Source organism: Hyla sarda, chromosome 5 (genome assembly GCF_029499605.1).
Source record: "Hyla sarda isolate aHylSar1 chromosome 5, aHylSar1.hap1, whole genome shotgun sequence".
Taxonomy (NCBI): Eukaryota; Metazoa; Chordata; class Amphibia; order Anura; family Hylidae; genus Hyla; species Hyla sarda.
Window position 1 is genome coordinate 105,027,043 of NC_079193.1, and position 27,339 is coordinate 105,054,381.

Genomic DNA, 27,339 nt, shown 5'->3' on the forward strand with positions numbered 1-27,339 from the left:
CAGGTAGTTCAGAAGGAATGGGAATGGGGAGGGGGGGGCAGAGGGTGAAGCATGTCACAGGGCAGAGTGTCACCAGGACGGGGGCTATGAGGAGGCACGGCACAGTCCTGATAGGCCTTGGGGAGACCAGGCACAGGAGGAGACACTGAGGCCCGACAGACGGGACTGGGAGCAGACGTGATGCATTTCTTGCGACAAGCAGGACCCCAATTCTTGATCTCCCCGGTGGTCCAGTCAAGGGTGGGAGAATGATGCTGGAGCCATGGCAGACCGAGGAGGACTTCAGAGGTGCAGTTGGACAGGACGAAAAATTCAATTTTCTCGTGATGCAGTCCAATTCTCATAAGCAAGGGCTCTGTGCGGTAACGCACAGTGCAGTCCAACTTCACTCCGTTGACCGAAGAAATGTAGAGCGGCTTGACAAGACGGGTCACCGGGATGCAGAAGCTATTCACCAAAGAGGCCAGAATAAAATTTCCAGAAGAACCAGAGTCCAAGAAGGCCACGGCTGAGAAGGAGGAGTTGGTAGAAGGAGATATCCGCACGGGCACAGTGAGACGTGGAGAAGCAGACTTCGTACCAAGAGACGCCACACCCACGTGAGCTGGGTGCGTGCGTGCGTTTCCCAGACGTGGAGGACGAATAGGGCAATCCACCAAGAAATGTTCGGTACTAGCGCAGTACAGACATAAATTTTTATCCCTACGGCGAGTCCTCTCTTCATGGGTCAGGCGAGACAGATCCACTTGCATAGCCTCCTCGGCGGGAGGCACAGGGGTAGATTGCAAAGGATACTGTGAGAGAGGTGCCCAGAGATCAAGGTCTTTTTCCTGGCGGAGCTCCTGGTGTCTTTCAGACCGGGACGGGTAAGTGGCTTGGGATGCGATTCGCGAGCGGGCGCGTCCCGCTATGCGAATCGCATCCCCATCGTGAATGTCAGTGCAGCACTCCCGGTCAGCGGGTCTGACCGGGGCGCTGCAGAGAGAACGCCGCGAGCGCTCCGGGGAGGAGTAGGGACCCGGAGCGCTCGGCGTAACAGGGACGTTAGGGACCCACTCTAAATAGGTGGCCTTGACGTCGCGAGTGGGCTTGTACTTTTTGATCAAAAATGTATACTAACTACCTGTTAGTTTTTGATATTATGCTGAGAAGCAATTAGATCATTATACAAGATTGTAGATGTGCGACCATGCCTGTTTTTTCTACCTGAATTCATACTGTGGCTCGCCCACGCCGATCGTCCCCGCCGCCGGTCATGCGATCGTAGTCCCGCAGCTGCTGCCGGTTAGAGGACTGCTGTTGTCGCCGGCGGTAAGTGACGGCGCATCCATCCTCCGTTACCCCCTCTCTGCCCGGACTTCCATTGGTGGGCAGAGTGGGGGATCTTGACTTTTGACTCCCCCCGCCCCCCTCATGTCATTGGTTGGTCAGTTCTGACCAACCTATCCTCCAGGGTGATCGGGGCTGCCTCGATCACCCTTATTATCTGGGCGATCGGGTCACCAGAGACCCGATAAGCCCAGAAAAGCTGTTATTGAATGGTCAGAATTGACGGCTGTTATGGGGGGGGGGGTCTCAGGACCCCCCTGGGCGATGTCACAGGATGACTGCTGAATGATTTCAGCAGGCATCCCGTTCCGATCACCACCCTCTGTCTTTACAGTGGGGATCAAAAGTTTGGGCACCATAGGTAAAAAAATTGTATTAATGTGCATAAAGAAGCCAAGGAAAGATGGAAAAATCTCCATAAGGCACCAAATTCCAGATTAGACATTCTTATAATATGTCAACAAAAGTTAGATATTATTTCCATCATTTACACTTTCAAAATAACAGAAAACAAAAAAATGGTCTCTGCAAAAGTTTGGGCACCCTGCAGAGTTAATATCTTGTACTGCCCCCTTTGGCAAGTATCACAGCTTGTAAATGCTTTTTGTAGCCAGCCAAGAGTCTTTCAATTCTTGTTTGAGGTATCTTTGCCCATTCTTCCTTACAAAAGTCTTCCAGTTCTTTGAGATTTCTGGGCTGTCTGTCACGCACTGCTCTTTTAAGGTCTATCCATAGATTTTCAATTATGTTGAGGTCAGGAGATTGTGAAGGCCATGGCAAAATCGTCAGTTTATGCCTCTTGATGTAATCCCACATGGATTTCGAGGTGTGTATCCATTTGTAGAAGCCATCCTCTTTTTAACTTCAGCTTTTTCACAGATGGCATCAAGCTAGCATCCAAAATTTGCAGAAATTTTATTGAATCCATTTTTCCTTCTACTCGTGAGATATTCCCTGTGCCACTGGCTGCAATACAATCCCAAAGCATGATTGATCCACCCCCATGCTTAACAGTTGGACAGAGGTTCTTTTCATTAAATTCTGTTCCCCTTCTTCTCCAAACGTACCTTTGCTCATTCCGGTTAAAAAGTTCAATTTTAACCTCATCGGTCCACAGAACTTGTTTCCAAAATGCATCAGGCTTTTCTATAAGTTCATTTGCAAAGTTCAAACGCTGATTTTTGTGGTGAGGACATAGAAGAGGTTTTCATCTGATGACTCTTCCATGAAAACCATATTTGTACAAGTATCTCTGTATAGTGTAATAGTGTACAACAACTCCAGTGTCTGCAAGATCTTTCTGGAGGGACTGTGCAGTCAAACGTGGGTTTTGAATTGTTTTTCTCACAATCCTGCGAGCTGTTCTGTCTGATATTTTCTTGATCTTCCAGATCTTGCTTTAACTTTCACTGTTCCTGATGACTGCCATTTCTTAATTACATTCTGAACAGAGGATATTGACATCTGAAAACATTTTGCTATCTTCTTATAGCCTTCTCCAGCTTTGTGAGCGTCAACTATTAACAGTTTCAGATTTCTAGACAACTGCTTAGAAGAACCCATGGTGCTGATTGTTGGGGCAAGGCCAGATGAGTCTGGGCATTTAAAACCTTTGAGATTGACATCACCTGGTCTTCCCAGATGATGATTGAGATTTTTTCATCGTTCCTTGCCTTCTTTATGCACATTAATACAAATTTTTACCTGGGGTGCCCAAACTTTTGATCCCCACTGTAAGTACCGGGATACGAGGGCATACCTGTACACCCTCCGTCTCCAACAGGTTAAAGAGTACATCTCATTAACTTGATAAATTTTATAATCCTCCCAGTTCACTGCCCCATCATGATAAACCACCCCTTGCCTTTATTTTTATTATTTTTTAGTTTTCTACTTTGATATTACTCTGTATTTTCTGCTCAGCCTCAGGTTCAGATTCACAAACTGGGAAGGGGTGTTCCCCAGTAGGCATGACATCATCTGAAGCCCTATAGAGGAGAGAACTTCCTCCCTTACTCTGCAACCAACAGCAAATGGCAGTTAAGTGTGAGAGGAGCTATGGTTGGATAAGGCTGGAAATCCAGTTCACTCGCACTATATCCCTGTATATTGTGTTTGGTGCGGGTGAACCAGCTGTCAGTACCCCATTAAAGGGACACTCCGATGGAAAACTTTTTTTTTTAAATCAACTGGTGCCAGAAAGTTAAACAGATTTGTAAATTGTAAAAAAAAACTGCTGAATACTACATAGGAAATTATTTTCTTTTTGGAACACAGAGATCTCTGCTAACATCATGACCACAGTGCTCTCTGCTGACATCTGTCCATTTTAGGAACTGTCCAGAGCAGCATATGTTTGTTATTGGGATTTTCTCCTACTCTGGACAGTTCTTAAAATGGACAGAGATGTCAACAGGGAGCACTGTGGTCATGAAGTCAGCAGAGAGCTCTGTGTTCCAAAAAGAAAAGAATTTCCTCTGTAGTATTCAGCAGCTAATAACTACTGGAAGGATTAAGATTTTTTAATAGAAGTAATTTATAAATCTGTTTAACTTTCTGGCACCAGTTGATTAAAAAAAAAAAAAAGTTTTCCACCGGAGTACCCCTTTAATTCATGTGAAACATTTTAACAAAGGGTTAACAAAATTTCAAAATCTTGTTGTGAATTCTTTTAACCCCTTAGGGACTCAGGGTTTTTATTTTATTTTAGCACTTTCGTTTTTTCCTCCTTACCATTTAAAAATCATAACCCTTTCAATTTTGCACCTAAAAATCCATATGATGGTTTATTTTTTGCGCCACCAATGCTACTTTGTAATGATATCAGTCATTTTACCCAAAAATCTACAGCGAAACAAAAAAAATCAAAATCATTGTGTGACAAAATTTAAGAAAAAATTCCATTTTGTAAATTTTGGGGGCTTTCGTTTCTACGCAGAACATTTATCGGTAAAAATATACCTTACCTTTATTCTGTAGGTCCATAAGGTTAAAATGATATCCTACTTATATAGGTTTGATTTTGTCTTACTTCTGGAAAAAATCATAACTACATGCATTGTCATTTTCTGACCTCTATAACTTTTTTTACTTTTCCACGTACAGGGCAGTAGGAGGGCTCATTTTTTGAGCAGTGATCTGAGGTTTTTATCGGTACCCTTTTTGTTTTGATCGGACTTTTTGATCACTTTTTATACATTTTTTTATGGTATGAAAAGTGAAAAAAAATACGCTATTTTGGACTTTGGAATTTTTTTTGCGCATATGCCATTGGCCGTGTGGCTTAATCTATATATATATATATATATATATATATATATATATATATATATATATATATATATAAACTCAATGTGTGTGTGTATGTTCCAGCATCACGTCCAAACGTCTAAAGATATTAACATGAAACTTGGCACACGTTACTTATATGTCAACAACAAACATAGGATAGGTGATTTAACCCTTACTCACCCCCATTTGCCAGGGTCAGGGTTTTTGTTTAATGTCCCATACAAGTCTATGGGAAATATATATTACTGCATAACTTCCAAACGGCTGGAGATATTTCGATAATACTTGGTCACATGTTACTTATATGTGCACTTAAAATATAGGATAGTTAATTTAACCCTTAACTCCCCCCATTTGTGATGGTCGGGGTTTAAGTTTAACCTCTTCAGGACATAGGGCGTATGGATACGCCCTGCATCCCGAGTCCTTAAGGACCGAGGGCGTATCCATACGCCCGTGGGAATTCCGGCCCCCACCGCTAGCCGGTTGGGGACCAGAGCCGGATGCCTGCTAAAATCGTTCAGCAGGCATCCCGGCATATCGCCCAGGGGGTCATTATGCCCCCCCATGTCGGCGATCGCCGCAGATCGCTGGACAATTCAGTCCAGCGATCTGCGGCGATTCCGGGTCAATCGGGTCTCCAGTGACCCGATGACCCGGAATTACTGGCTGTTCGGGGCCGTCTTTGACGGCCCCGAACAGCCAGAGCCTGCAGGGGTGAGGTGGCACTGGTGCCACCTCACGATCGCCCTGATTCGTCTTCCGGATTACCGGCCGAACAATCAGGGCGCCTGCTGCGGGTGTCACTCCCGCACCCGCTCCACCCCTCTTCTGGAGGACGTGAGCGGGTGCGGGTCGTGCACCCCGGGTGCTGGGGACCCCGATCCCCGGCGTTAATGTTGGGATTGGGGCCCCAGGAGCAGCGGCGGCGGCGGGACTGACCTGCAGCGTCTGGATCGTTGGAGGTGAGTGACAGCCTCCTGCTGTTGCTTAGCAACAGCTCCCAGCATGCAAAAAGGGCATGCTGGGAGATGTAGTTATGCAACAGCAGGAGGCAGACCACCACAACTCCCAGCATTCCCTTATGGGCATGCTGGGACTTATGGTTTTGCAACAGCTGGAGGCACATTCTTTCTATGGAAAAGTGTACCTTCAGCTGTTGTATAACTACAACTCCCAGCTTGCACAAACAGCTAAAGTGCATGCTGGGAGTTGTAGTGGTGCATCTGCTGGTTGCATAACTACAACTCCCAGCATGCCCGTTGGCTGTCGGTGACTGCTGAGAGTTGTAGTTTTGCAACAGCTGAAGGCACACTGGTTGTGAAACTCAGTTTTTTTTTACCTAACTCTGTGTTTCACGACCGGTGTGCCTCCAGCTGTTGCAAACTACAACTCTCAGCAGTCACCGTACACCATGCACCGTACATGCTGGGAGTTGTAGTTTTGCAACAGCTGTAGGCACACTGGTTGTGAAACACTGAGTTAGGTCACAAACTCAGTGATACATAACCAGTGTGCCTACAGTTGTTGCAAAACTGCAACTCTCAGCAGTCACCGACAGCCAACGGGCATGCTGGGAGTTGTAGTTATGCAACAGCTGGATGTCCCCCCCAATGTGAACGTACAGGGTACACTCACATGGGCGGAGGATTACAGTAAGTATCTGGCTGCAAATTTGAGCTGCCGCAAACTTTCTGCTGCAGCTCAAATTGCCAGCGAGAAACTACTGTGAACCCCCGCCCATGTGACTGTACCCTAAAAACACTACACTACACTACATTAACACAAAAAATAAAATAAAAAGTAAAAAACACTACGTATACACATACCCCTATACAGCCCCCCTCCCCAATAAAAATGAAAAACGTCTGGTACGCCACTGTTTCCAGAACGGAGCCTTCAGCTGTTGCAAAACAACTCCCAGTATTGTCGGACAGCCGTTGACTGTCCAGGCATACTGGGAGTTTTGCAACAGCTGGAGGCACCCTGTTTGGGAATCACTGGCGTAGAATACCCCTATGTCCACCCCTATGCAAGTCCCTAATTTAGGCCTCAAATGCGCATGGCGCTCTCACTTTGGAGCCCTGTCGTATTTCAAGGCAACAGTTTAGGGTCACATATGGGGTATCGCCGTATTCGGGAGAAATTGTGTTACAAATTTTGGGGGGTATTTTCTGCTTTTACCCTTTTTAAAAATGTAAAATTTTTGGGAAAACAAGCATTTTAGGTAAAAAAAATATTTTTTTTTTACGTATGCAAAAGTCGTGAAACACCTGTGGGGTATAAAGGCTCACTTAACCCCTTGTTACGTTCCCCGAGGGGTCTAGTTTCCAAAATGGTATGCCATGTGGGTTTTTTTTTGCTGTCCTGGCACCATAGGGGCTTCCTAAATGCGGCATGCCCCCAGAGCAAAATTTGCTTTCAAAAAGCCAAATGTGACTCCTTCTCTTCCGAGACCTGTAGTGCGCCAGCAGAGCACTTTTCACCCCCATATGGGGTGTTTTCTGAATCGGGAGAAATTGGGCTTCAAATTTTTAGGGGTATTTTCTGCTATTACCCTTTTTAAAAATAAAAAATTTTGGGGAAAACAAGCATTTTAGGTAAAAAAAAGATTTTTTTTTTACGTATGCAAAAGTCGTGAAACACCTGTGGGGTATAAAGGCTCACTTAACCCCTTGTTACGTTCCCCGAGGGGTCTAGTTTCCAAAATGGTATGCCATGTGGGTTTTTTTTTGCTGTTCTGGCACCATAAGGGCTTCCTAAAGGTAACATGCCCCCCAAAAACCATTTCTGAAAAACGTACTCTCCAAAATCCCCTTGTCGCTCCTTCCCTTCTGAGCCCTCTACTGCACCCACCGAACACTTTACATAGACATATGAGGTATGTGCTTACTCGAGAGAAATTGGGCTACAAATACAAGTAAAAATTTTGTCCTTTTACCCCTTGTAAAAATTAAAAAATTGGGTCTACAAGAACATGTAAGTGTAAAAAATGAAGATTGTGAATTTTCTCCTTCACTTTGCTGCTATTCGTGTGAAACACCTAAAGGGTTAAAACGCTGACTGAATGTCATTTTGAATACTTTGGGGGGTGTAGTTTTTATAATGGGGTCATTTATGGGGTATTTCTAATATGAAGACCCTTCAAATCCACTTCAAACCTGAACTGGTCCCTGAAAAATACTGAGTTTGAAAATGTTGTGAAAAATCGGAAAATTGCTGCTGACCGTTAAAGCCCTCTGGTGTCTTCCAAAAGTAAAAACTCATAAATTTTATGATGCAAACATAAAGTAGACATATTGTATATGTGAACAAAAAAAAATGTATTCGTAATATCCATTTTCCTTACAAGCAGAGAGCTTCAAAGTTAGAAAAATGCAACATTTTCAAATTTTTCATCAAATTTACGGATTTTTCACCAAGAAAGGATGCAAGTATCGACAAAAATTTACCACTATGTTAAAGTAGAATATGTCATGAAAAAACAATCTCGGAATCAGAATGATAACTAAAAGCATTCCAGAGTTATTAATGTTTAAATTGACAGTGGTCAGATGTGCAAAAAACGCTCCGGTCCTTAAGGCCAAAATGGGCTCCGTCCTGAAGGGGTTAAAGTCCCACGCAAATCTATGGGAAATGTATGTTCCCACATAACTTCCATACGGCTGGAGAAATTTCAATAATACCTGGTACATATATTACTTATATGTCAAATAAAAAGATATGATCGTTAAATTAACCCTTACCTACACCCTTACATAAAAGATGGGTTTTTGTTTCAAGTCCAATGCAAGTATATGGGACTTCCAGTACCTTACTCCACAAGCTCCGCTCTGCATCTCCTGGTGAATGTGTCAATCTGGCTTGCAAGCCACACCCCATCTCACAAAGACAATGGCCCTCATTTACTAAGAGTGGAGTGTAGGTTTCTTTGTGGGTTTTAATTCCCTACAATTTATTTTCCACTGTATTTACTAAGGTTTCCCTACATTTTCCCCTTTCCCTACACTTTGCTTTTTTTTTACACATGCTCTGATCTGTCTGGTTTTCCTCAGCTCAAATCCACCACATTTTATGTGGAAACCTTAGTAAATATGTTGTTTTTTTGTGAAAATGTCGGGAACACGCCGCTTTTCAGAGACCACGCCCCCTTTCCCCGGCGGTCACGCCCCTTTTTTTCTCAGCAAAATGGAGAGTTAGTCAGGGTTTTTTCAATTCTGGCGCAAATTCTGGCGCAGATTCTGGCGCAGACAGAATTTGTGGCGCAGATTCTGGCGCAGACAGAATTTCTGGCGCAATGCGACAGATCTGGCGCACAACCTGACAAAACATGTCGGGTTTGCAATAGTAAATGAGGGCCAATCTGTTTCAATCTTTTTATTGAAAGTTTTTCAGTAACAATACAAAACAAAACCATTGCAATCGATGAAAATACAAGCAACAAGTCCAATGACTGTAGCAGTTGTCATTACACATGACAGAGAAACATCGCATCTCAAATAGCACTGTAGGTTATGATATACAGTCCTAATGACCTCTCTGACATATAATATAGGACCAAGGCCCTAGTGTTAATATAGGTGATGTATAAAGGTAACCAAATCTAAACACAAAACAGAACTGAAAATTCAGATGCAGAGACGGGGTAGGGGGGATAGGGGGGGTACCCGCCAGTGTAAATTGCTATGTTAAGGAATGGTTCTAACATAAGGTGAGTCTGTCCACGGTTGCCAATCATCTAGAATCCTTTTGTTGCTATCTGTGTTGAACACTACTGCCCGTTCACTAAGACATGATTGTTGTAACAGAGCAATTAGCTCCGCTTGGTTCGGTGGGGTCAATGATTTCCAGTGTCTGGAGATGATCAGTTTGGCCAGAACCAGAATTTTACAGGTTATGGGTCTGAGAGGAGGGGGGACCTCAGCTATACCTATTAGCAAGAGAGCCAGCAATGGAGTCAATGTGATGTGATAACCACAAATGTCCCTTAGCTGAGTTTCCACGGAGTCTCAATAAGACTTCAGGAGTGGGCAATACCACAAAATATGAGAAATAGTACCCCTTTCCACAAAATGCCTCTAACAACACGGAGAGGTGTCAGGGTATATGCTGTGTAGTTTATCGGGAGTTAAGTACCATCTAAATCTTGTTTTAATCACCACACTCAAGTTGTATAGCACAAGGCCGAGACCTGCGGGACCACTCAAATGATTTACACAAGTCAGAGTCGGAGACAGGGCGAGAAAGTTCCCCCACCCACCTCCTGAAAAGGGGTAAAAGTAGAAAAAGGGTCAGAGTGCTCCAGCATATTGTAAGCCCATTGGGTTTTTGTATAGGTGTGCAGAAAATGCCTAATTTGCAGGAATTTGTAGAAATTGTGCATTGGTAATGAATAGGCACTGCGGAGGTGTTCAAATGTATGTACAGTACAATCTTGGAATAATTGAGAGATAGTGTTCAGGCCGTGTGTTATCCATGAGATTAAGTCCAAGTTTGGGATAGCCCACATCAAAATATGTCATGGAGAACCAGGAGGAAAGTTGAATTGCGGGTTGCCCTTCAACTCGTGCAGAAATAACCAGCAACTCAGGCTGGCAAGGGTGAGGGGAGAGATACTTAGTGGAGGGGTTAGTTTCCATGGGGATAGAAACAGTAAGGACTTGCTATCTAATGGTGAAGAATAATGCAATTCTAATTGAGTCCAAAATGGGAAGCAAGTGTGGGTTCCAAAAAGTCAGCAATTGGGATATTAATGTGGCTCTATGATATTTACATACGTCGGAGAGGCCAATGCCAACTTGGTCTCCGTGTCTATATGACAAGGCGAGTGATACTCTCCTTTTATCACTTCTCCATATATAGGTTGACATGAGTTTAGTAGCAAGGCGAAAGAAAGAAGCCGGTAGGGGCATCGGTAATGCTCTATAGAGATACAATAATTTTGGGAGAACCAGCATCTTGAATGAGGCCACCTTTCCCAGCCAAGAAATTTCGTTTTTGCCTAAGGTTGCTAAATCATTTGTCATCGTCTGTAGCAAAGGTATATAGTTGCATTCATATAACGACGGGGGTATATGTACACCTAAAGAGGTGATATCAGATCAGGTGATCAGATCTCCAGTCTAGATGAAATTTAGCTTTAAGAGAGGTGACAAAGTCATGAGGTAACAAAATGGGGAGTGCTGGAGATTTTAGGGCATTTAGTTTATAGTAAGACACTTTACCATATGTAGAAAGTAAAGAAAGGGAATCCTCCAGGGACTGCCCCGGATGTTCCATGGTTAAAATAACATCATCAGCGTAGAGTGATATCATATGATAAGTTTGTCACACTGTTATGCCTTAAATCTTAGGATTGTCCCTAAATGTCAAGGCCAGTGGTTCTATGCATAAAAGGAATATTATAGGTGAGAGGGGGCAGCCTTGGCGGGTCCCATTGGTAATGGAAAATCTGTCAGATAGTGTGCCATTTGTGAAAACCCGAGCATTGGGAGCTGAATATGAAGCTTGGATAGCTTTCAAAATAGGACCCTGGAATCCCATCTCCTGGAGCACCGAGAAGGCAAACTGCCAATGGATGCGGTCGAACTCCTTATCGGCATGCAGGGAGAGGAAAATAGAGGGTGTCCTAGTTCTCTCCACATGATGGAGAAGGTTTAACACCCTTCTGGTGTTTTCATAAGCTTGACAAACCCCACCTGGTCATGAGAAATTAGCTGAGGAAGCAGTGTTGCTATGCGGTTGGCAATTATGGATGCATAAAGCTTTACATCTACATTTAGCAGCGATATAGACCTGAAATTTCCAGGCCCATCTGCCGGTTTGCCGGGTTTGGGGAGCGTGACTGTAAAGTGCTAAGCGGTATAACAATTCATACCGAATACCGAAATCTTTTTCCTGCACCATATGAATTTTTGCCCATAACGCAATACCGGTTGGGCCCCTCCCTCGAATGAGTGAATTATCCACCGCAGCGCACTGTCCCCACATCAGGGAACTAATCATATGTGACCCGCGAGCACTGTTCTGCTTTTCTTCCGCCCTCCCCAATATATTATCAGCTGCGCTGTCCCCATATCATGTCCCCCGCAAGCGCTCCTCTGCTCCTCCTCCTATGAGTTGCGGGCTGCCAGCGCTAGAAATCTGTACTGTACTACAAATAACGTCTCCCAGGCTGCAAAAATAAACAAAATAAACTTTAACTCACCTTCCGATGTTCCCTGTTACCGGCCTCACGGTCCCTCCACTGCGGTCCTGGGGATGGAAACGTCACAGAGCCGTCAGCCTATCACCGGCCGCAGTGATGTCCCGCCCCGGCCGCTGATAGGCTGAGCCCACTGTCATGAAAGGAGCAGGTCGGCTCTATACATGACAGTGCGCTCAGCCTATCACCGGCCACATCGATGTCCCGCCCCGGCCGATGATAGGCTGGCGGCTCTGTGACTTTCTTGTTCCAAGTAAACAGCAAGAGGACCGCAGCGCAGGACAGTGAAGACGGTACCAGAGCCAGGGAAACGTTATTTGTAGTACAGTACAGATTTCTAGCACCGGCGACCTGCAATAGGAGGATGAGCAGAGGAGCCCTTGCGTTTACATGATGTGGGGACATTGCAGCCGATAATTCATTGGGGGGGTTGGAAGAGAAGCAGCGCCCAGGACACATGTGGGAGGGGGAATCCCGTGATACTGTGGAACCTTCATCACTTACAAAAATATTGTGATACACGTTTTTTCTCATACCCCCAGTTCTACTATCAACTCCTCCTGGTTCTTCCTTGGCATAGAGCCTAAAGTGATCGCATCATTAAAAAAGGCTAAGGCGTGGTGCGATAAAATTGATGCAAAGGACTTATAGTAACAGGAGGAGAGGCCGTCCGGCCTCAGGGACTTGCCACAAGGTAGAGATTTAGTCACTAAGGTCCATTTATCTGCTGACATGGGCGAGTTAAGTTAATTAAGTTGGAAATTGGTGATTTGTGGTATGGGAAGGCAAGCTAGGAAAGAAGAGATATCTTCTTGTGTGGGTTGAGAAGTGACAGTGTTACGGGCTAAATTGTATAGGTTTGAGTAATAATCTTTAAAACTACTGGCTATGGACTGGGGATGAAATAATTTATGGGATGAGGAAAGGTCCCTAAGGAAGGGGATTTTGGATTTGGAGTGTTTAGTTTTCAGTCTGGATGCTAAGAATTTGCCTGCTTTGTTATCAAAGACGTGGTATTGTGACTTCAATTTGCTCAGTTTTTTAGCATAGTCATCAAAAAAGTGGGTATGGATTTTAGAGCGTACAATGCGCATTTTCTGGGCAAGTTGGGTGGTAGGGGAACATTTGTTCAGGTCCTCCAAAGTTAGAAAAATGCAAAATTTTCAAATTTTTCATCAAATTTCGGAATTTTTCATCAAAAAATCATTCAAGTATCAACAAAAATTTACCACTAACATAAAGTAGAATATGTCACCAAAAAACTATCTCGGAATCAAATTCATAAGTTAAAGCATCCCGGAGTTAGGCTAGAATTCCACTGAGGTTTTTTCCCCCCAGCAAAAACGCCAGGAAAACTGCCACGGATCTTTCCTGCGTTTTGGCAGTTTTTCTGGTGTTTTTCCTGTTGTACGGAAATAGCCAGTTTTGTCCCGTGGCAGTTTGGAGGCAATTGGAGGCTCCCTGTTTGGGTAGACATTGCATTATGGTCACTCTCCCCAGTGGAGAGCGCCAAAAAAGGACTAACCAATTTTTAGTGTTTTTTTTTTTTTTTACAGCGGATGAACTGGATTTTTTTCTTTTAATAAAATGGTTAACGAGGGCTGTGGGGGAGTGTTTAAAAAAAAAATTTTTTTCCAATGTGTTGTGTTTTTTTTATAGAATTTTCAGGCTTAGTAGTGGAAGCTGTCTTATTGACGGAATCCATTACTAAGCCAGGGCTTAGAGTTAGCCCTAAAAACAGCAGGCGCTAACCCACAATTATTACCCCAACAGCCGGTACCAACAGGCCCCGAGCATCAAAAATGGCGGTCCTGGGCCTAGGCGGTAACAGGCTGGCGTTATTTAGGCTGGGGAGGGCCAGTAGCAATGGTCCTCGCCAACCCTGCTAACGTCAGGCTGTTGCTGTTTGGTTGGTATTGTGCAGAGAATGAAAATACGGGGAACCCTATGCGTTTGTTTTTATAAATAAATTTAAAAAACGCATAAGGTTCCCCGTATTTTCATTCTCAGCCAGATACCAACCAAGCAGCAACAGCCTGACGTTACCAGGGTGGACGAGGACCATTGTTACTGGCCCTCCCCAGCCTAAATAACGCCAGCCTGTTACCGCCTAGGCCCAGGAGCGCCATTTTTGACGCTCCGGGCCTGTTGGTACCGCTCTTCCCGGCACCCCTGTGGAGGTGGGTACCGGAGTAATAATTGGGGGTTAGCGCTAGCTGTTTTGGGGGCTAACGCTAAGCCCCAGCTTAGTAATGGATTCTGTCTATTAGACAGCCTCCATTACTAAGCCTGACAATTCAATAAAAAAAAATAAAAAACACAACACATTGGAAAAAAAATGTATTTAAAAAAAACACTCCCCCACAGCCCTCGTTAACCATTTTATTAAAATTTAAAAAATCCAGTTAATCCGGCGTAATCCATCGAATCAGCCGTAATCCTCTGCATAAACGGATCCGAAACGACAAGAAAAAAAACACAAAAAATGGGTTAGGAAATTTTTTGCGCTCTCCGCAGAGGAGAGTGCCCATAATGCAATATCTTCCCAAACAGGGAGCCTCCAATTGGTGCAAAACTACAACTCCCAGCATGCCCAGACAGCCTTTGGCTGTCTGGGCATGCTGGGAGTTGTAGTTTAGCAACAACTGGAGTCTCCCTGCCTGGTAAGACACTGGCAGAAGGGTCTGTTCACATTATACAAAACGGAAAATGTTAACAGAGCCTTATACCCTTACCAGCCTGGATCCTGTCTGTAGCTCTGCCCCTAATGACGTCATCACTAGGGGCGGAGCTACACAGACCCACGGGGACTGGAGGGAGGTAAGGGGACTTCTTCGTCTTCTGTATACACTATATACAGCTATCTTTAGATAGCTGTATATATTGTATACTGCCCAAAGGGTTAACCTACAATGTCAAGCAGTGTAAGTTAACTCTTTCCTTGCCGGGCTGGCTTAGCGCACAGCTCAGCAAGGGGTTAAGTGAGCCAGCAATGTGTATACTGTAAACACATTGCAGGCTCAGTGTTCTTGCTGGGCAGTAGATATAGGATGTACAGTGACCCCCCCGACCTATGATGGCCCCGACATACGATAATTTCAACATTCGATGGCCTCTCAGAGGCCATTGCATGTTGAAAGCAGCATCAACATACAATGCTTTTTTATGCCGGGGCCATCGCATAAACGGCTATCCGGAAGCGCAGACTGCTTCAGCTGCTGCCGGATAGCCGTTTAAGGTGTCCCGTGTGGTCCAGTGGGTGTCACTCACCTGTATCGGCGCTCCGGACCGTCCTCTTCGGGATCCCCTGCATTGTTGGTGCTTTCCATCGTCGTCATCACGCACGCTGTCCCGTCATCCAATAGCAGCGGCGTGCGCAGTGACGTGATGACGGCGATGAAGAGATGCAGCAGAGATGGTCCGGGGATGCGGCGACATTGATGGAGGGCGATATCAAGGGCAGCGGGCGGGGACAGGTGAGCGGCGGGGACAGGTGAGTATAACCTCCTTTACCAGTGGTCTTCAACCTGCGGACCTCCAGATGTTGCAAAACTACAACTCCCAGCATGCACGGACAGCCGTTGGTTGTCCTGGCATGCTGGGAGTTGTAGTTTTGCAACATCTGGAGGTCCACAGGTTGGAGACCACTGTCCTATACTTTACATTGCACGGATCCCTCAACATAAGATGGTTTCAACTAACGATCGTTCATTTGGAACGAATTACCATCGTATGTTGAGGGGCCACTGTATATCTACTGCTCAGCATCAGCTGTTCTCCCGGCTCTGTAGCCTTGAGAACAGCTGAGTCCACACAGTCACAGCAGGAGGATCGCAGCGGGTGTCAGGAGAAGGGACACCCGCTGTGATCTGTCCCTTACTGCAGGTACTACTGCTCCCAACATGGAGCACACTTTGCTCCATGCTGGAAGCTGTAGTACCTGCATTAATAGACAGATCGCAGCGAGTGTAACTCCTGACACCCGCTGTGATCCTCCTGTATAATGTATAGATGCGGCCGGCCGCTCTTCTATGGTCCCGTGCACTGACGTATATATACACCTATTCATATTTCCCACAGAGTTGTGATTGGCTGGAACCATCTGACCAATTACAGCTCTCTGCGGGAAATATGAATAGGTGTATATATATGGCAGTGCAGGGGACCATAGAAGAGCAGCCGGCCGCATCTATAAATTATACAGGAGGATCGCAACAGGCGATCTATTAGTACAGGTAGTACTACTCCCATCATGGAACAGTGTGTTCCATGCTGGGAGTAGTAGTACTACCCAAAAAATTTAATTAAAAAAATGTGAAAAACACACACACTACATTTTTATTATTGTCGGCTACATATTTAGTGCTTTACCCTCCCACATAAATTGATCCCTGCTTAAAAATTAATAAAAATTTCAAAATAAAAAATATAAATTTCGTTAGATACAATTTTTTCCACCACTACTGTATCTTTTTTATTAATATTTTTAATGGTAACCTATGAAATTTTTATAAAAAAGGTATCTCCATCACTTTTATGGATGGCTAAAGTCCAAAAAAGAAAAAAAAACGGCTGCAAAAACGCAAAAGTTAAAACCAACATGGTGTTTTTCTTGGCGTTTTTGCTCTCCCATAGACTTCTATGGGAGGAAAACGCCATGATTTCAGGGGAAAAAACGTCAATATAGGTTTTGTCGGGCGTTTTGAAAATCCAGCCTCTGAGCCGGAAATTGCTGAAAAACGCCAAAAGGATAAAAAAAATTGCCAAACTGAAAAACGGCAAGTGAATCTGGCATTTTGTAGTTTACTATTGACTTGCAGCTAACATCTGGACACGGCTTTTTTTCGCTGAAAAAACGCTGTGTGAAAATTGCCGTTTTTTTACTGCATTTTTGCAAAAAAAAACCTCAGTTGAATTCCAGCCTTATTAATGCTTAAAGTGACAGGTCAGATTTGCAAAAAATGGCCTGGTCCTTAAGGTCAAAATGGGCTTGGTCCCCAAGGTGTTAATAATAAAACTGTTTATTTTCTTTTTAGCATTGCATTTTTAATTTAGTTTTACTTAAATTCACAAATGTATTTAAGAATGCATTTTCGTTTTTCAGCCAGGCACAGCCTAAATTTTCGGTTTCAGCCCAAAATTTCCATTTTGGTGTTTACCTAGTTTATGCTATGCAGTTCCGATGCATTTTAGCGTGTTTTAAGTGCAATACTGCCATTACACAGTTATGGAGATTTAAAGGGTAGCTCCCACCATCCATTTTTTTTTCTTTCTGTCCCTGCCTATTGCCCATCTATCCCTAACCCCTTCCCTGCCTTTACATTTTTTTTTTTACTATCTTAAAATGGCTTTCTGTCTGCCTGGTAGTGTGCTCACTACCAGGCAGACTTCCCCAGCAGGCGTGACGTCACCAATGCCTGCTGGGGCCGACACTTCCGCCCCTTAGTTCACTATACAGCTGTTTCACCACTACAACTCCCAGCATGCCCTGACATCTATTGGCTTTCAGGGCATTCTGGGAGTTGTAGTGGTGAAACAGCTGGAGGCACCCTGTGGTGAAAACAATAACTTTGTTAGCGCAGCAGTGCTACTCCGCTCCTGCTCCCCCCCCCCCCCCCCAGCCTCTAGTGCTGAGCAGCTGCGGCGGCGCTCTACCGATCCCCCCCACCATGCCTTTAGTGCTGAGCAGCAGCGCTCCCCCGAACCCCGCTTCCCCCACCCCATTCCTCTAGTGCAGAGAGCAGATTTACCCATCCAGAGGATCAGCGCAGCAATGAGTGCGCACGCTGCCTCCTGACAGGGTAACGGGGGCGGGCGGGGCGAGGCCAGCGTGCTCGCTCTCGCCTGTTTGATTGACAGGTGGGAGCGAGCACCGCAGTGCCTGAATTTCCACTCAATGCCAGACTTAAATGAGTCGAAATTCAGTAGTGACGTCACTGCCGAATGCATTCGGCCACTAGGAGGGCGACCCCTAGTGGCCGAATTTAAAAGTGATTTTAAACTGGTTTAAAATCACTTTTTTTTTTTATTAAAGTATATTAGAGATATGTTGTAGTACTTAAGTACTACAACATATCAATTTTTTTTTACTTCATGACAGTGCCCATTTAAGTACCTGACGGTTTATTAGGAGGAAGGTTTCCTGAACACCATTTTGGGGGGTGGCCGTGGCTAGTACAATGTTATACAAAAAAATACGGTTGCTATTTACAGGTAAGTGTACATGGTTATAGGGATCTATTAATGGCATCCTGGTATGAGCATTTGGTGCAGGGCAGAGTGATGGGGATCAGGATTTATAGTAGACAAGCTGATATAGGCATCTGCTGTATATGACATAGTTATGGGGATCTATAGTAGGCACACTACTGTATGTACACTGACCCGGGTACTTTGCACATGGCACCTTGTTATGGGGTATGTGCTCTTTGCCTTACGCAACAACACGTGGATTAGCAGTAAGTGTGCTTTGTGATACCCGGAGATATGGCGTTCATCTCCGCAATATATGTGACTATCTGACCAAATGACTACCGCACAGCTGTAACCATAGAACAGTCCGCACTCGCCTCTGCCCGCCGCCCAGCGTCAGCCGCGCCCACTCTATATTACCCGGAAGTACATAACCGAGCAGGAGGCGGAGCGTCACGACCCTAGGAAGGTCACCTGCCAGCTCCTGGATGTGCGGGGCTCTGAGTAGCTGCTAGGTACTTGTCTTCTCCACCATGGACGCTGCCACAGCGGGTAAGCCCTGCCCCGTGTTCTGCATGCGGCTCACTCACACACACGAGAAGGCTTTAAACCTCCGCTTTCCGTCACGTGTGTCTTATTAGCTACACAGGTTGCCGGGCTGTGTTTTCGGCACAGTGCATGCCTTATGTCTACATTGCGCTGCCTGTTCTTCCTGTCACATGTGCCATGGTTTATCTAATTCTAAGGACAATTATCTATAATCCAGGAGGTAGAGGGAAAGGAGTATTCCAGGCATACAAAATATTTTAAAATGGTTTATGGCTGCATTTAAAATAGGAAACAAACTACCGTATTTTTCGCCCTATAGGACGCACCGGCATATAAGACGCACCCAATTTTAAAGGTGCAAAATCTAGAAAAAAAAAAGATTCTGAACCCAACAGTGATCTTCAACCTGCGGACCTCCAGATGTTGCAAAATTACAACTCCCAGCATGCCTGGACAGCCGTTGGCTGTCCAAGCATGCTGGGAGTTGTTGTTTTCCAACATCTGGAGGTCCGCAGGTTGAAGACCACTGGATAGGAGGTAATACTCGCGTGTCCCCGCTGCTCCGGACCCATCACCGCTGCCCTGGATGTCGCTCCATCGCTGTAGCCGCGTCCCCGTGATGTCCCCGACGCTCCGGACGTCTTCTTTCCCGGGATCCACGCTCTCCTTTGCCATCATCACATCGCTACGCACGCCGCTCCTATGGGATGACGGGACGATGTGATGACGTCGATGGAGAGCACCGGCCATGCAGGGGATCACGGCACGGAGCAGACACTGAGGAGGCAGGTAAGTGTCCGGTAAGCTGTTCAATATGCCGCAATTTCACTGCGGCGGACCCGAACAGCCCGACTGAGCAGCCGGGTTACTGTCACTTTCGCTAAAGATGCGGCGGTCATCTTTGATTGCCGCGTCTGAAGGGTTAATACAGGGCATAACCGCGATCGGTGATGTCCTGTATTAGCCGCGGGTCCCGGCCATTGATGGCCACAGGGACCACCGCAATAAGTATGAATTCGCCGTATAAGACGCACAAACTTCCCCCTGATCCCTCCAACTGATCCCTCTGCAGCTTCAATTTACTGTTGTTTCCTCTGATGTTCTGACCCTGCAGACTTGCCTAAGGCAGTGATTGGCTTCAGTTATGACCTGCCTCAGGCAATGATTGGCTGCTGTAATGACCCGCCTCTGGAATTGATTGGCCTTTGTGGTGACCCATCACAGGCAGTGACTAAGTTTTCATTCCCTGCGGGAACATCACACGAAGCCGGAGCTGTAGAGGGATCAGGGCTGGTGAGGTTTTCTTTTATTTTAGCGCCCCCCCCACAATCCATTAGAATACATATTTTATGGCTGGCATACCCCTTTAAGCAGCTAAAGAACCAGGATACGTGTGGGAAAGGGAAGTCATGCGCCAGCATACCCTTGGTTTCCTGTGGCATATGTCGCTAGGTTTTCCTATTACTTTGGCTGCAGAATAGCCCCATTTAATGGGGACAATCCCTGTCTTGGTTTCCCAAGACATTGAATATATGCAAACCAGTGTATTTCAAATCCACGCAGAAGAATGTGCAGCAGTTCACTATAGTGTGTATTCCCTTTAAAAACTTTGCTAAAAAAAAAAAGTGCCCTATCACTTTCAGAACAGTTTTGCTTGAAAGCTCACATAGAAATCAATAGAAGCTTGATCCATCAAAAACGTTTGGACTTACCCTTAGGCTATGTTTACACAGGGCACACCAGAATAGGAATTTCCGCAGCAGATGTTTCTTGCGCAGAAATTCTTCCATGTGAACAGCGCAAGAGAATCCCATTGAAATCAATGGGACCCTGCTGCTGCAGAATTCCAATATGAAATTCTGCATGGAAATTCTATTGTGTGAACATAGCCTCTTTTCCCACCATTTGCTTGATTCGGTGGCACTAGGACCACTCGGAAGACCATCTTCGTAGCCTGCTATGCATTTATGAGTGGAATCCACAGAAATATGTTCAATGTTTCTTTGGACACCAGAATCAGGATTTGTTTTTGCTGCAGAAATTCCGCCATGTGCACAGTTCAATAAAATCCCATTTTGTTCAATAATTTAGTTTAGGCTGCATTCATATCTCGTTTTTGCAATACGGTTGCCTAATCCGATTTCATTGAAAAAAAACATATCGAACCGTATTGCAAACCGTATATATATAGACATTTCATTGTAAACCGTATACCAACCGTAGCATCAGGTTGTGTACGTTTTGCATCATTTATGGGTTTATACGGTTTTTAACTGTACACCAAATCATAGTCTACTACGTTTTTGTGTCCCGGTCAAAAACCGTATCCAACCTGTATACGGTTATTTTAAAATGGAGTTCTATGGTAAGCGTATTGAACCGTATGTGCGTATGGTTACATCCGGTTTGCACAATACTGTTTTTAATGCTTTTTGGAAATTCAATAAAAAATAACTTTATTTAAAATGTTGACAAACATAAAACCGTATCCGTTTTTTTTTCAAGGAAAACGTATGCAAACGGACATCCATTTTCAAACCGTATACGGTTTAAAAACGTGAGGAGGCATATACGGATGCATACATTTCGGTCCAATTTGGAGACATACGTTTTTTGTACAGAAACAGGATACGGGACCCGTATTGCAAACACGAGCTGTGAATGCAGCCTTACATTAAAATATGCAGCAGTCCCTGTGACTATGCCCTTAGGGTCTGTTCACAAGTCCAAATTTAGATACCAGTTTGCAGCTGTTTCCTTTTGTGAGATTGAACCAGGTCAGGCTTTCTGCAGCGGATTTTCTGCAGTGAAAAATTTGCAGCAGACCCCATTGAATCACACACACGCATATTTTGGAGTTTCTGCAGCGGATTTTGCTGCCAATTACAGTCAATCTGTGGCAAAATTGGGGCTAAGGGCTCGTTCATGCAGGAGGATTTTACTGCAAGATAGCGGCATGTTTTCCATATTTCATTGATTTCAATGGTGTCTGCAGCGAAATTAAAATGAATGAAAATCTGCTGCTGAGAGCCCATCCTGATTCAAACTAACTGCTAGATTGCAGTAAAATCTGCTTGTGTGAACAAGCCCTTAGGGTCTGTTCACACAAGTGGATTTCGTGCGGATTTTGCTACCATTGACTCCTATGGGTCTACAGAAAATCTGCATATCTGCCACTATTGCAGATTTTCTGCTGACCCATTAAAGTCAATGGCAGCAAAATACGCTCAAGATGTTCTGCAGTAAAAAATAGCCATGAAACCTGCCTATGTGAATGTACCTTAGGCTAGGTTTCCACTTTTTTTTTTTCGTACACCTAAAAAAAACGCCAGAAAACTGTCACAGGTTTTTCCTGCGTTTTGGCAGTTTTTCTGGCGTTTTCCATAGTGTGTGGAAACGGACAGTTTTGTCCCCTGTGGCAGTTTTCTCACTGCCTTCAGGTACCACTCTGTGGGTCGGATGCTGAGCGCCTGGTCCACAGAGTTTGAGGAGTGATATATAGCATCACTACACTACTAACCTCCCACGGCTATATAGTATACGGGTGGGCATAGTGTATCCGTATATACTATACAGTCCCCGCGGGTCCGTGTAGCTCTGCCCCCTAGTAATGCCGTCATTAGGGGGTGGGGCTACAGACGGGATCCAGGCTGGTAAGTCTTAAGCTCTGTTAACATTGTCCGCTTTGGATAATGTGAACAGACCCTTCTGGCAGTGTCTACCCAGACAGGGAGACTCCAGCTGTTGCTAAACTACAACTCCCAGCATGCCTGTCTGGGCATGCTGGGAGTTGTAGTTTTGCACCAATATGAGGCTCCCAGTTTAGGTAGACATTGCATCATGGGCGCTTTCCCCTGCGGAGAGCGCAAAAAATGTCCTAACCCATTTTTTTTGTTTTATTTTTATATTTTTTTTTCTTCTCATTTCAGATCAGTGTATGCAGAGGATTACAGCGAATTCAATGGATTGCGACGTATGAACTGGATTTTTAATTGTAATAAAATGGTTAACGAGGGCTGTGGGGGAGTGTTTTTTTAAATAAAATAATTTTTCCAATTTGGTGTTTTTTTTTTATTTTTTTTTAATGAATATTCAAGCTTAGTAATGGAGGCTGTCTAATAGACGGAATCCATTACTAAGCCGGGGCTTAGCGTTAGCCCCAAAAACAGCTGGCGCTAACCCCCAATTATTACCCCGGTACCACAGGGGTGCCGGGAAGAGCCGGTACCAACAGGCCCGGAGTGTCAAAAATGGGGTTCCTGGGCCTAGGTGGTAACAGGCTGGCGTTATTTAGGATGGGGAGGGCCAGTAATAATGGTCCTCGTCCACCCTGGTAAGGTCAGGCTGTTGCTGCTTGGTTGGTATCTGTCACTGAAAATAGGCGGAACCCTATGTGTTTTTTATTTTTTTATTTTTTTATTTATGAAAGAAAATACAGGGTTCCCCCTATTTTCAGTATCAGCCAAATACCAACCAAGCAGCAACAGCCTGACGTTACCAGGGTGGGTGATTACCATTGTTACTGGCCCTCCCCAGCCTAAATAACATCAGCCTGTTACCACCTATGCCCAGGAGCGCCGTTTTTGATGCTTCGGGCCTGTTGGTACCGGCTCTTCCTAGCACCCCTGTGGCGGTGGGTACTGGGGTAATAATTGGGGGTTAGCACTAGCTGATTTTGTGGCTAATGCTAAGCCCCGGCTTAGTAATGGATTCCCTCTATTAGACAGCCTCCATTATTAAGCCTGAAAATTCAATTAAAAAAAAACACAACACATTGGAAAAATTATTTTATTTAAAAAAAACACTCCCCCACAGCCCTCGTTAACCATTTTATTAAAATAAAAATAAAAATCCAGTTCATCCGTCATAATCCATCGAATCCGCTGTAATCCTCTGCATACACGGATCTGAAACGAGAAGAAAAAAATAACACATAAAAATGGGTTAGGACTCAGGGGAGAGCACCCATAATGCAATGTCTTCCCAAACAGGGAGCCTCCAATTGGTGCAAAACTACAACTCCCAGCATGCCCAGAGTTTAGCAACAGCTGGAGTCTCCCTGTCTGGGTAGACACTGCCAGAAGGGTCTGTTCACATCCCAAAACGAACAATGTTAACAGAGCCTTATACCCTTACCAGCCTGGATCCCATCTGTAGCTCTGCCCCTAATGACATCATCACTAGGGGGCAGAGCTACACGGACTCGCGAGGACTGGAGGGAGGTAAGGGGACTTCTTCGTCTTCTGTATACACTATATACAGCTATCTGTAGATAGCTGTATATAGTGTATACCGCCCAAAGGGTTAACCTACACTGTCCAGCAGTGTAAGTTAGCTCTTTCCTTGCCAGGCTGGCTTAGCGCACAGCTCAGCAAGGGGTTAAGTGAGCCAGCAATGTGTATACTGTGTACACATTGCAGGATCAGTGTAAGTTCTTGCTGGGCAGTAGATATACAATGTATATCTACTGCTCAGCATCAGCTGTTCTCCGGCTCTGTAGCCTTGAGAACAGCGGAGTCCTGACAGTCACTTCAGGAGGATTGCAACGGGTGTCAGGAGAAGTGACATCCGCTGTGATATGTACCTTACTGCAGGTACTACTGCTCCCAACATGGAGCACAATCCATGCTGGGAGCTGTAGTACATGCATTAATAGACAGATTGCAGCGAGTGTAACTCCTGACACCCGCTGTGATCCTCCTGTATAATGTATAGATGCGCCCGGCTGCTCTTCTATGGTCCCCTGCACTGACGTATATATACACCTATTCATATTTCCCACAGAGTTTTGATTGGCTGGAACCATCTGGCCAATCACAGCTCTCTGCTGGAAATATGAATAGGTGTATATATACGTCAGTGCAGGGGACCATAGAAGAGCGGCCGGACACATCTATAAATTATACAGGAGGATCGCAAGGGACCCCGGCGATCTTTCAATTAGTACAGGTAACTACTACTCCCATCATGGAACAGTGTGTTCCATGCTGGGAGTAGTAGTACTACCTAAAAAATGTTTTAAAAAAAAGTAAAAAGCACACACACTACATTTTTAGTGCCCTACCCACCCACATAAATTGATCCCTGGTAAAAATGTATTTAAAATAGTTATAAAAAAGAAAAATTTTGTTAAATACAATTTTTTCCATCACTACTGTATCTTTTTCATTATTATTTTCTAACGGTACCCTACAAATTTTTTTATAAAAAAAAAAGGTATCATCCATCATTCTCCAAAAGAGAATAAAATAGTCCCGATCAGCCCGACTGAGCTGCCGGGAAGCTTTTACTTTGGTTATCGACGCGGCGATCAACTTTGATCGCCGCATCTGAAGGGTTAATAGTGCGCGGCACAACGATCTGTGCCGCGCGCTATTAGCCCAGGGTCCAGGCTATCAATAGCAGCCGGGACCGACCCGGTGTGATGCGGGGGTCACAGCGTGACTCCGTTTTAAACACCGGGACCGTGCGCAGGGCGTACCTATGTGTGACGGTTTGCTCACAATTCTTCTGTGATTTTCACTCCAATATTTATTTTTAACAGCATACAAAATGACAGTTGTCTCGGATTTTTCCCAGGTTGCAATGCAGCCGAGACCTGACTCACTAGCCAGCTGTTGACAGGGAGGCTGTCTGCTTCAATGGGTGGGGGGATTGCTTGATGGGAGAGAGATCAATCCGCAACTAATGCAACAGCTGTAGGCACCCTGATTGAAAAACGCAGGTCTTCTGAATGGATGCAGCTCACTTATGTTTCAATGGGTGGGGTGGCTGATGTGTGGGAGGGAGGAGAATGGAATTGTGGGACCGCCCCGTGACCGCGCCCCGTGACCGCCACCCGACCCGCCGCACCGTGTCGCACCCCCCACCACACCACCCCGGCCCCATTGCCTCCCCCATCCCCGGTTTTATAATTACCTGTTCCCGGGGCCCACGCTACTTCTGGCTCCTGCTGCGTCCTGCGTTACGCTGTGCGCAATGACGAGTGACGTGACGTGCGCGACGTGATGTCAGAGCGCACAGTGACAGCTCAGGAGGACGCCACCGGAGCCAGATGTAGAGTGGACCCCGGGAACAGGTAATTATAAAAGCGGTGCGGTAGGGGGCACGGTGCGGCGGTGGGGGGTGGGCGTTGTCGGTGATGGGACTCAGGACCCCCGGACAGGCAGGGGGAGAGAAGCGGGTGGCGGCGGCGGCCTATGGCACCGCAAAAGCCACTGCAGTGCATTGATTTAAAGCGCCCGCTTTAAATCAATGATCTGCAGCGGTGTCGCGGGGGATAAATAGCCGATAGCTTATACCGATATTCCAGTATAAGTTATCGGCTATCGGCCCTAACCTTCACCGATTATCGGTATCGGCCCTAAAAAAACGAAAATCGGTCGATCCCTAATTTGTAGTCAAACAGGAAATATCAGTTCACAAAAAAGCTAGCCACAGTGTTATGGTTATCTCACAACATAGCCATTTATCCCCAAGACATGTGCAGATCCTTCCTAAGCATGTCCATTTCTGCCTGCCAGGTACATACTAAAATCACCTTATGGTGGATAACTCCTTTTTAAGGTATATTCACACATGCATATACTGTTGCAGATTTTCCGTAGCGGAATTTGGTACCTGTTGAAGTCAATGGGTAGCAAAATCAGCTATGCATGTTTGTTTGATCATACACTGTGTGAACATAGAAATCAACAGAAGCTTGAAAAAACCAAAAGCCAAACTGCAAGATTCCATTCCATTGCTTTTGGGGTGTTTTTATTTCGGATTGGTTTTTGCCCTTATGAACATATAAATAAGATTGTCTCGTGCAAAAAAAACCTATCCACTATCCGCAGGGGACATTTTAATATGCTTAAAGTTTTAAGAGCTTTTGAAAATCCCACCACTAGGGGTCCCCATACCTACTGGGACACCAATGAGTCCCGTGGCAGCATTATGCTTGTTCATGAGTCATGGACAAGAGATGACTCATGGACAAGGCTGCATGAGCTAAACTACAACCCTCTGCATGTCCTTACTCTCAGGGCATGCTGGAAGTTGTAGTTTTGTTAATGCTATGGGAGACGTGAGTGGGAAGAGTCTGGCTGCAAGGAGGAAGCTGTGGCATGCACAGTTAGGACACACCTGTGACAACTAGCGTTCCGGCCGTACCTCCTGGCCATGAGCGCATTGTTCCTCTCCCTTCCCCAGCTGGCGGGGCTGGGATTCGCATCGCTGGACGCGCCTGCATGTGATCCCCAGCCCGTCACTCACCTCAGTCCTCTGCTTCTTCATCTCAGCTCTTGCCCGTGTGCCCCCGCCTCCTAGGGCGGGCGCATGCCGGAGCTCTTGGATTTAGAGGGCCAGTGCACCCGTAATTATGGTTTGCACGTGACACACACTTAAGTTTCTGCACCTCCCACATTACTCTGCCGGATCTTTGTTTGCACCGGTGCCTTTAATCAAAGCGTTATACTGTGTTTCCTTGCCGTGTACCAGACCTAGTATTCCATGACCTGACCGTGTACCTTGCCGCCTGCCTACTGACCTTCTGCTATGTCCCTGTTTACACTCCTGTGCCGACTCTTTTCCCTTCCGTACCTCGCATCACCTCAGCTGCCCGTGTGGTCGAGTCATGCCAGGGGTAGCGACATGAGAGCTGCCCGGCGCAGCAAGACCATCCCGCTTTGCGGCAGGCTCTGGTGAAAACCAACTGCTCCTTAGACTCTGCTCCCTGGCACAGCCCACGTCATCTGCCACACAGGTCCAGCGAATCTACGACCTAGTGTTCC

At 45.5% G+C, this 27,339-nt stretch overlaps 1 protein-coding gene across 2 annotated transcripts in view; it reads left to right on the forward strand.

Moving 5' to 3' along the window:
• The first annotated feature begins 18,431 nt into the window (after positions 1-18,431).
• The window catches only part of CMC1 (C-X9-C motif containing 1), a 78,557-nt gene continuing 69,649 nt past the window's right edge, over positions 18,432-27,339 (forward strand). Inside the window, exon 1 of one of the 2 annotated variants that reach the window (XM_056520071.1) lies at positions 18,432-18,568. In XM_056520071.1, coding sequence (XP_056376046.1) covers positions 18,550-18,568 — 19 coding nt within the window. In that variant the 5' untranslated portion in view covers positions 18,432-18,549. The remainder of the gene's footprint in view (positions 18,569-27,339) is intronic. The other variant, XM_056520070.1, reaches the window with a different exon arrangement.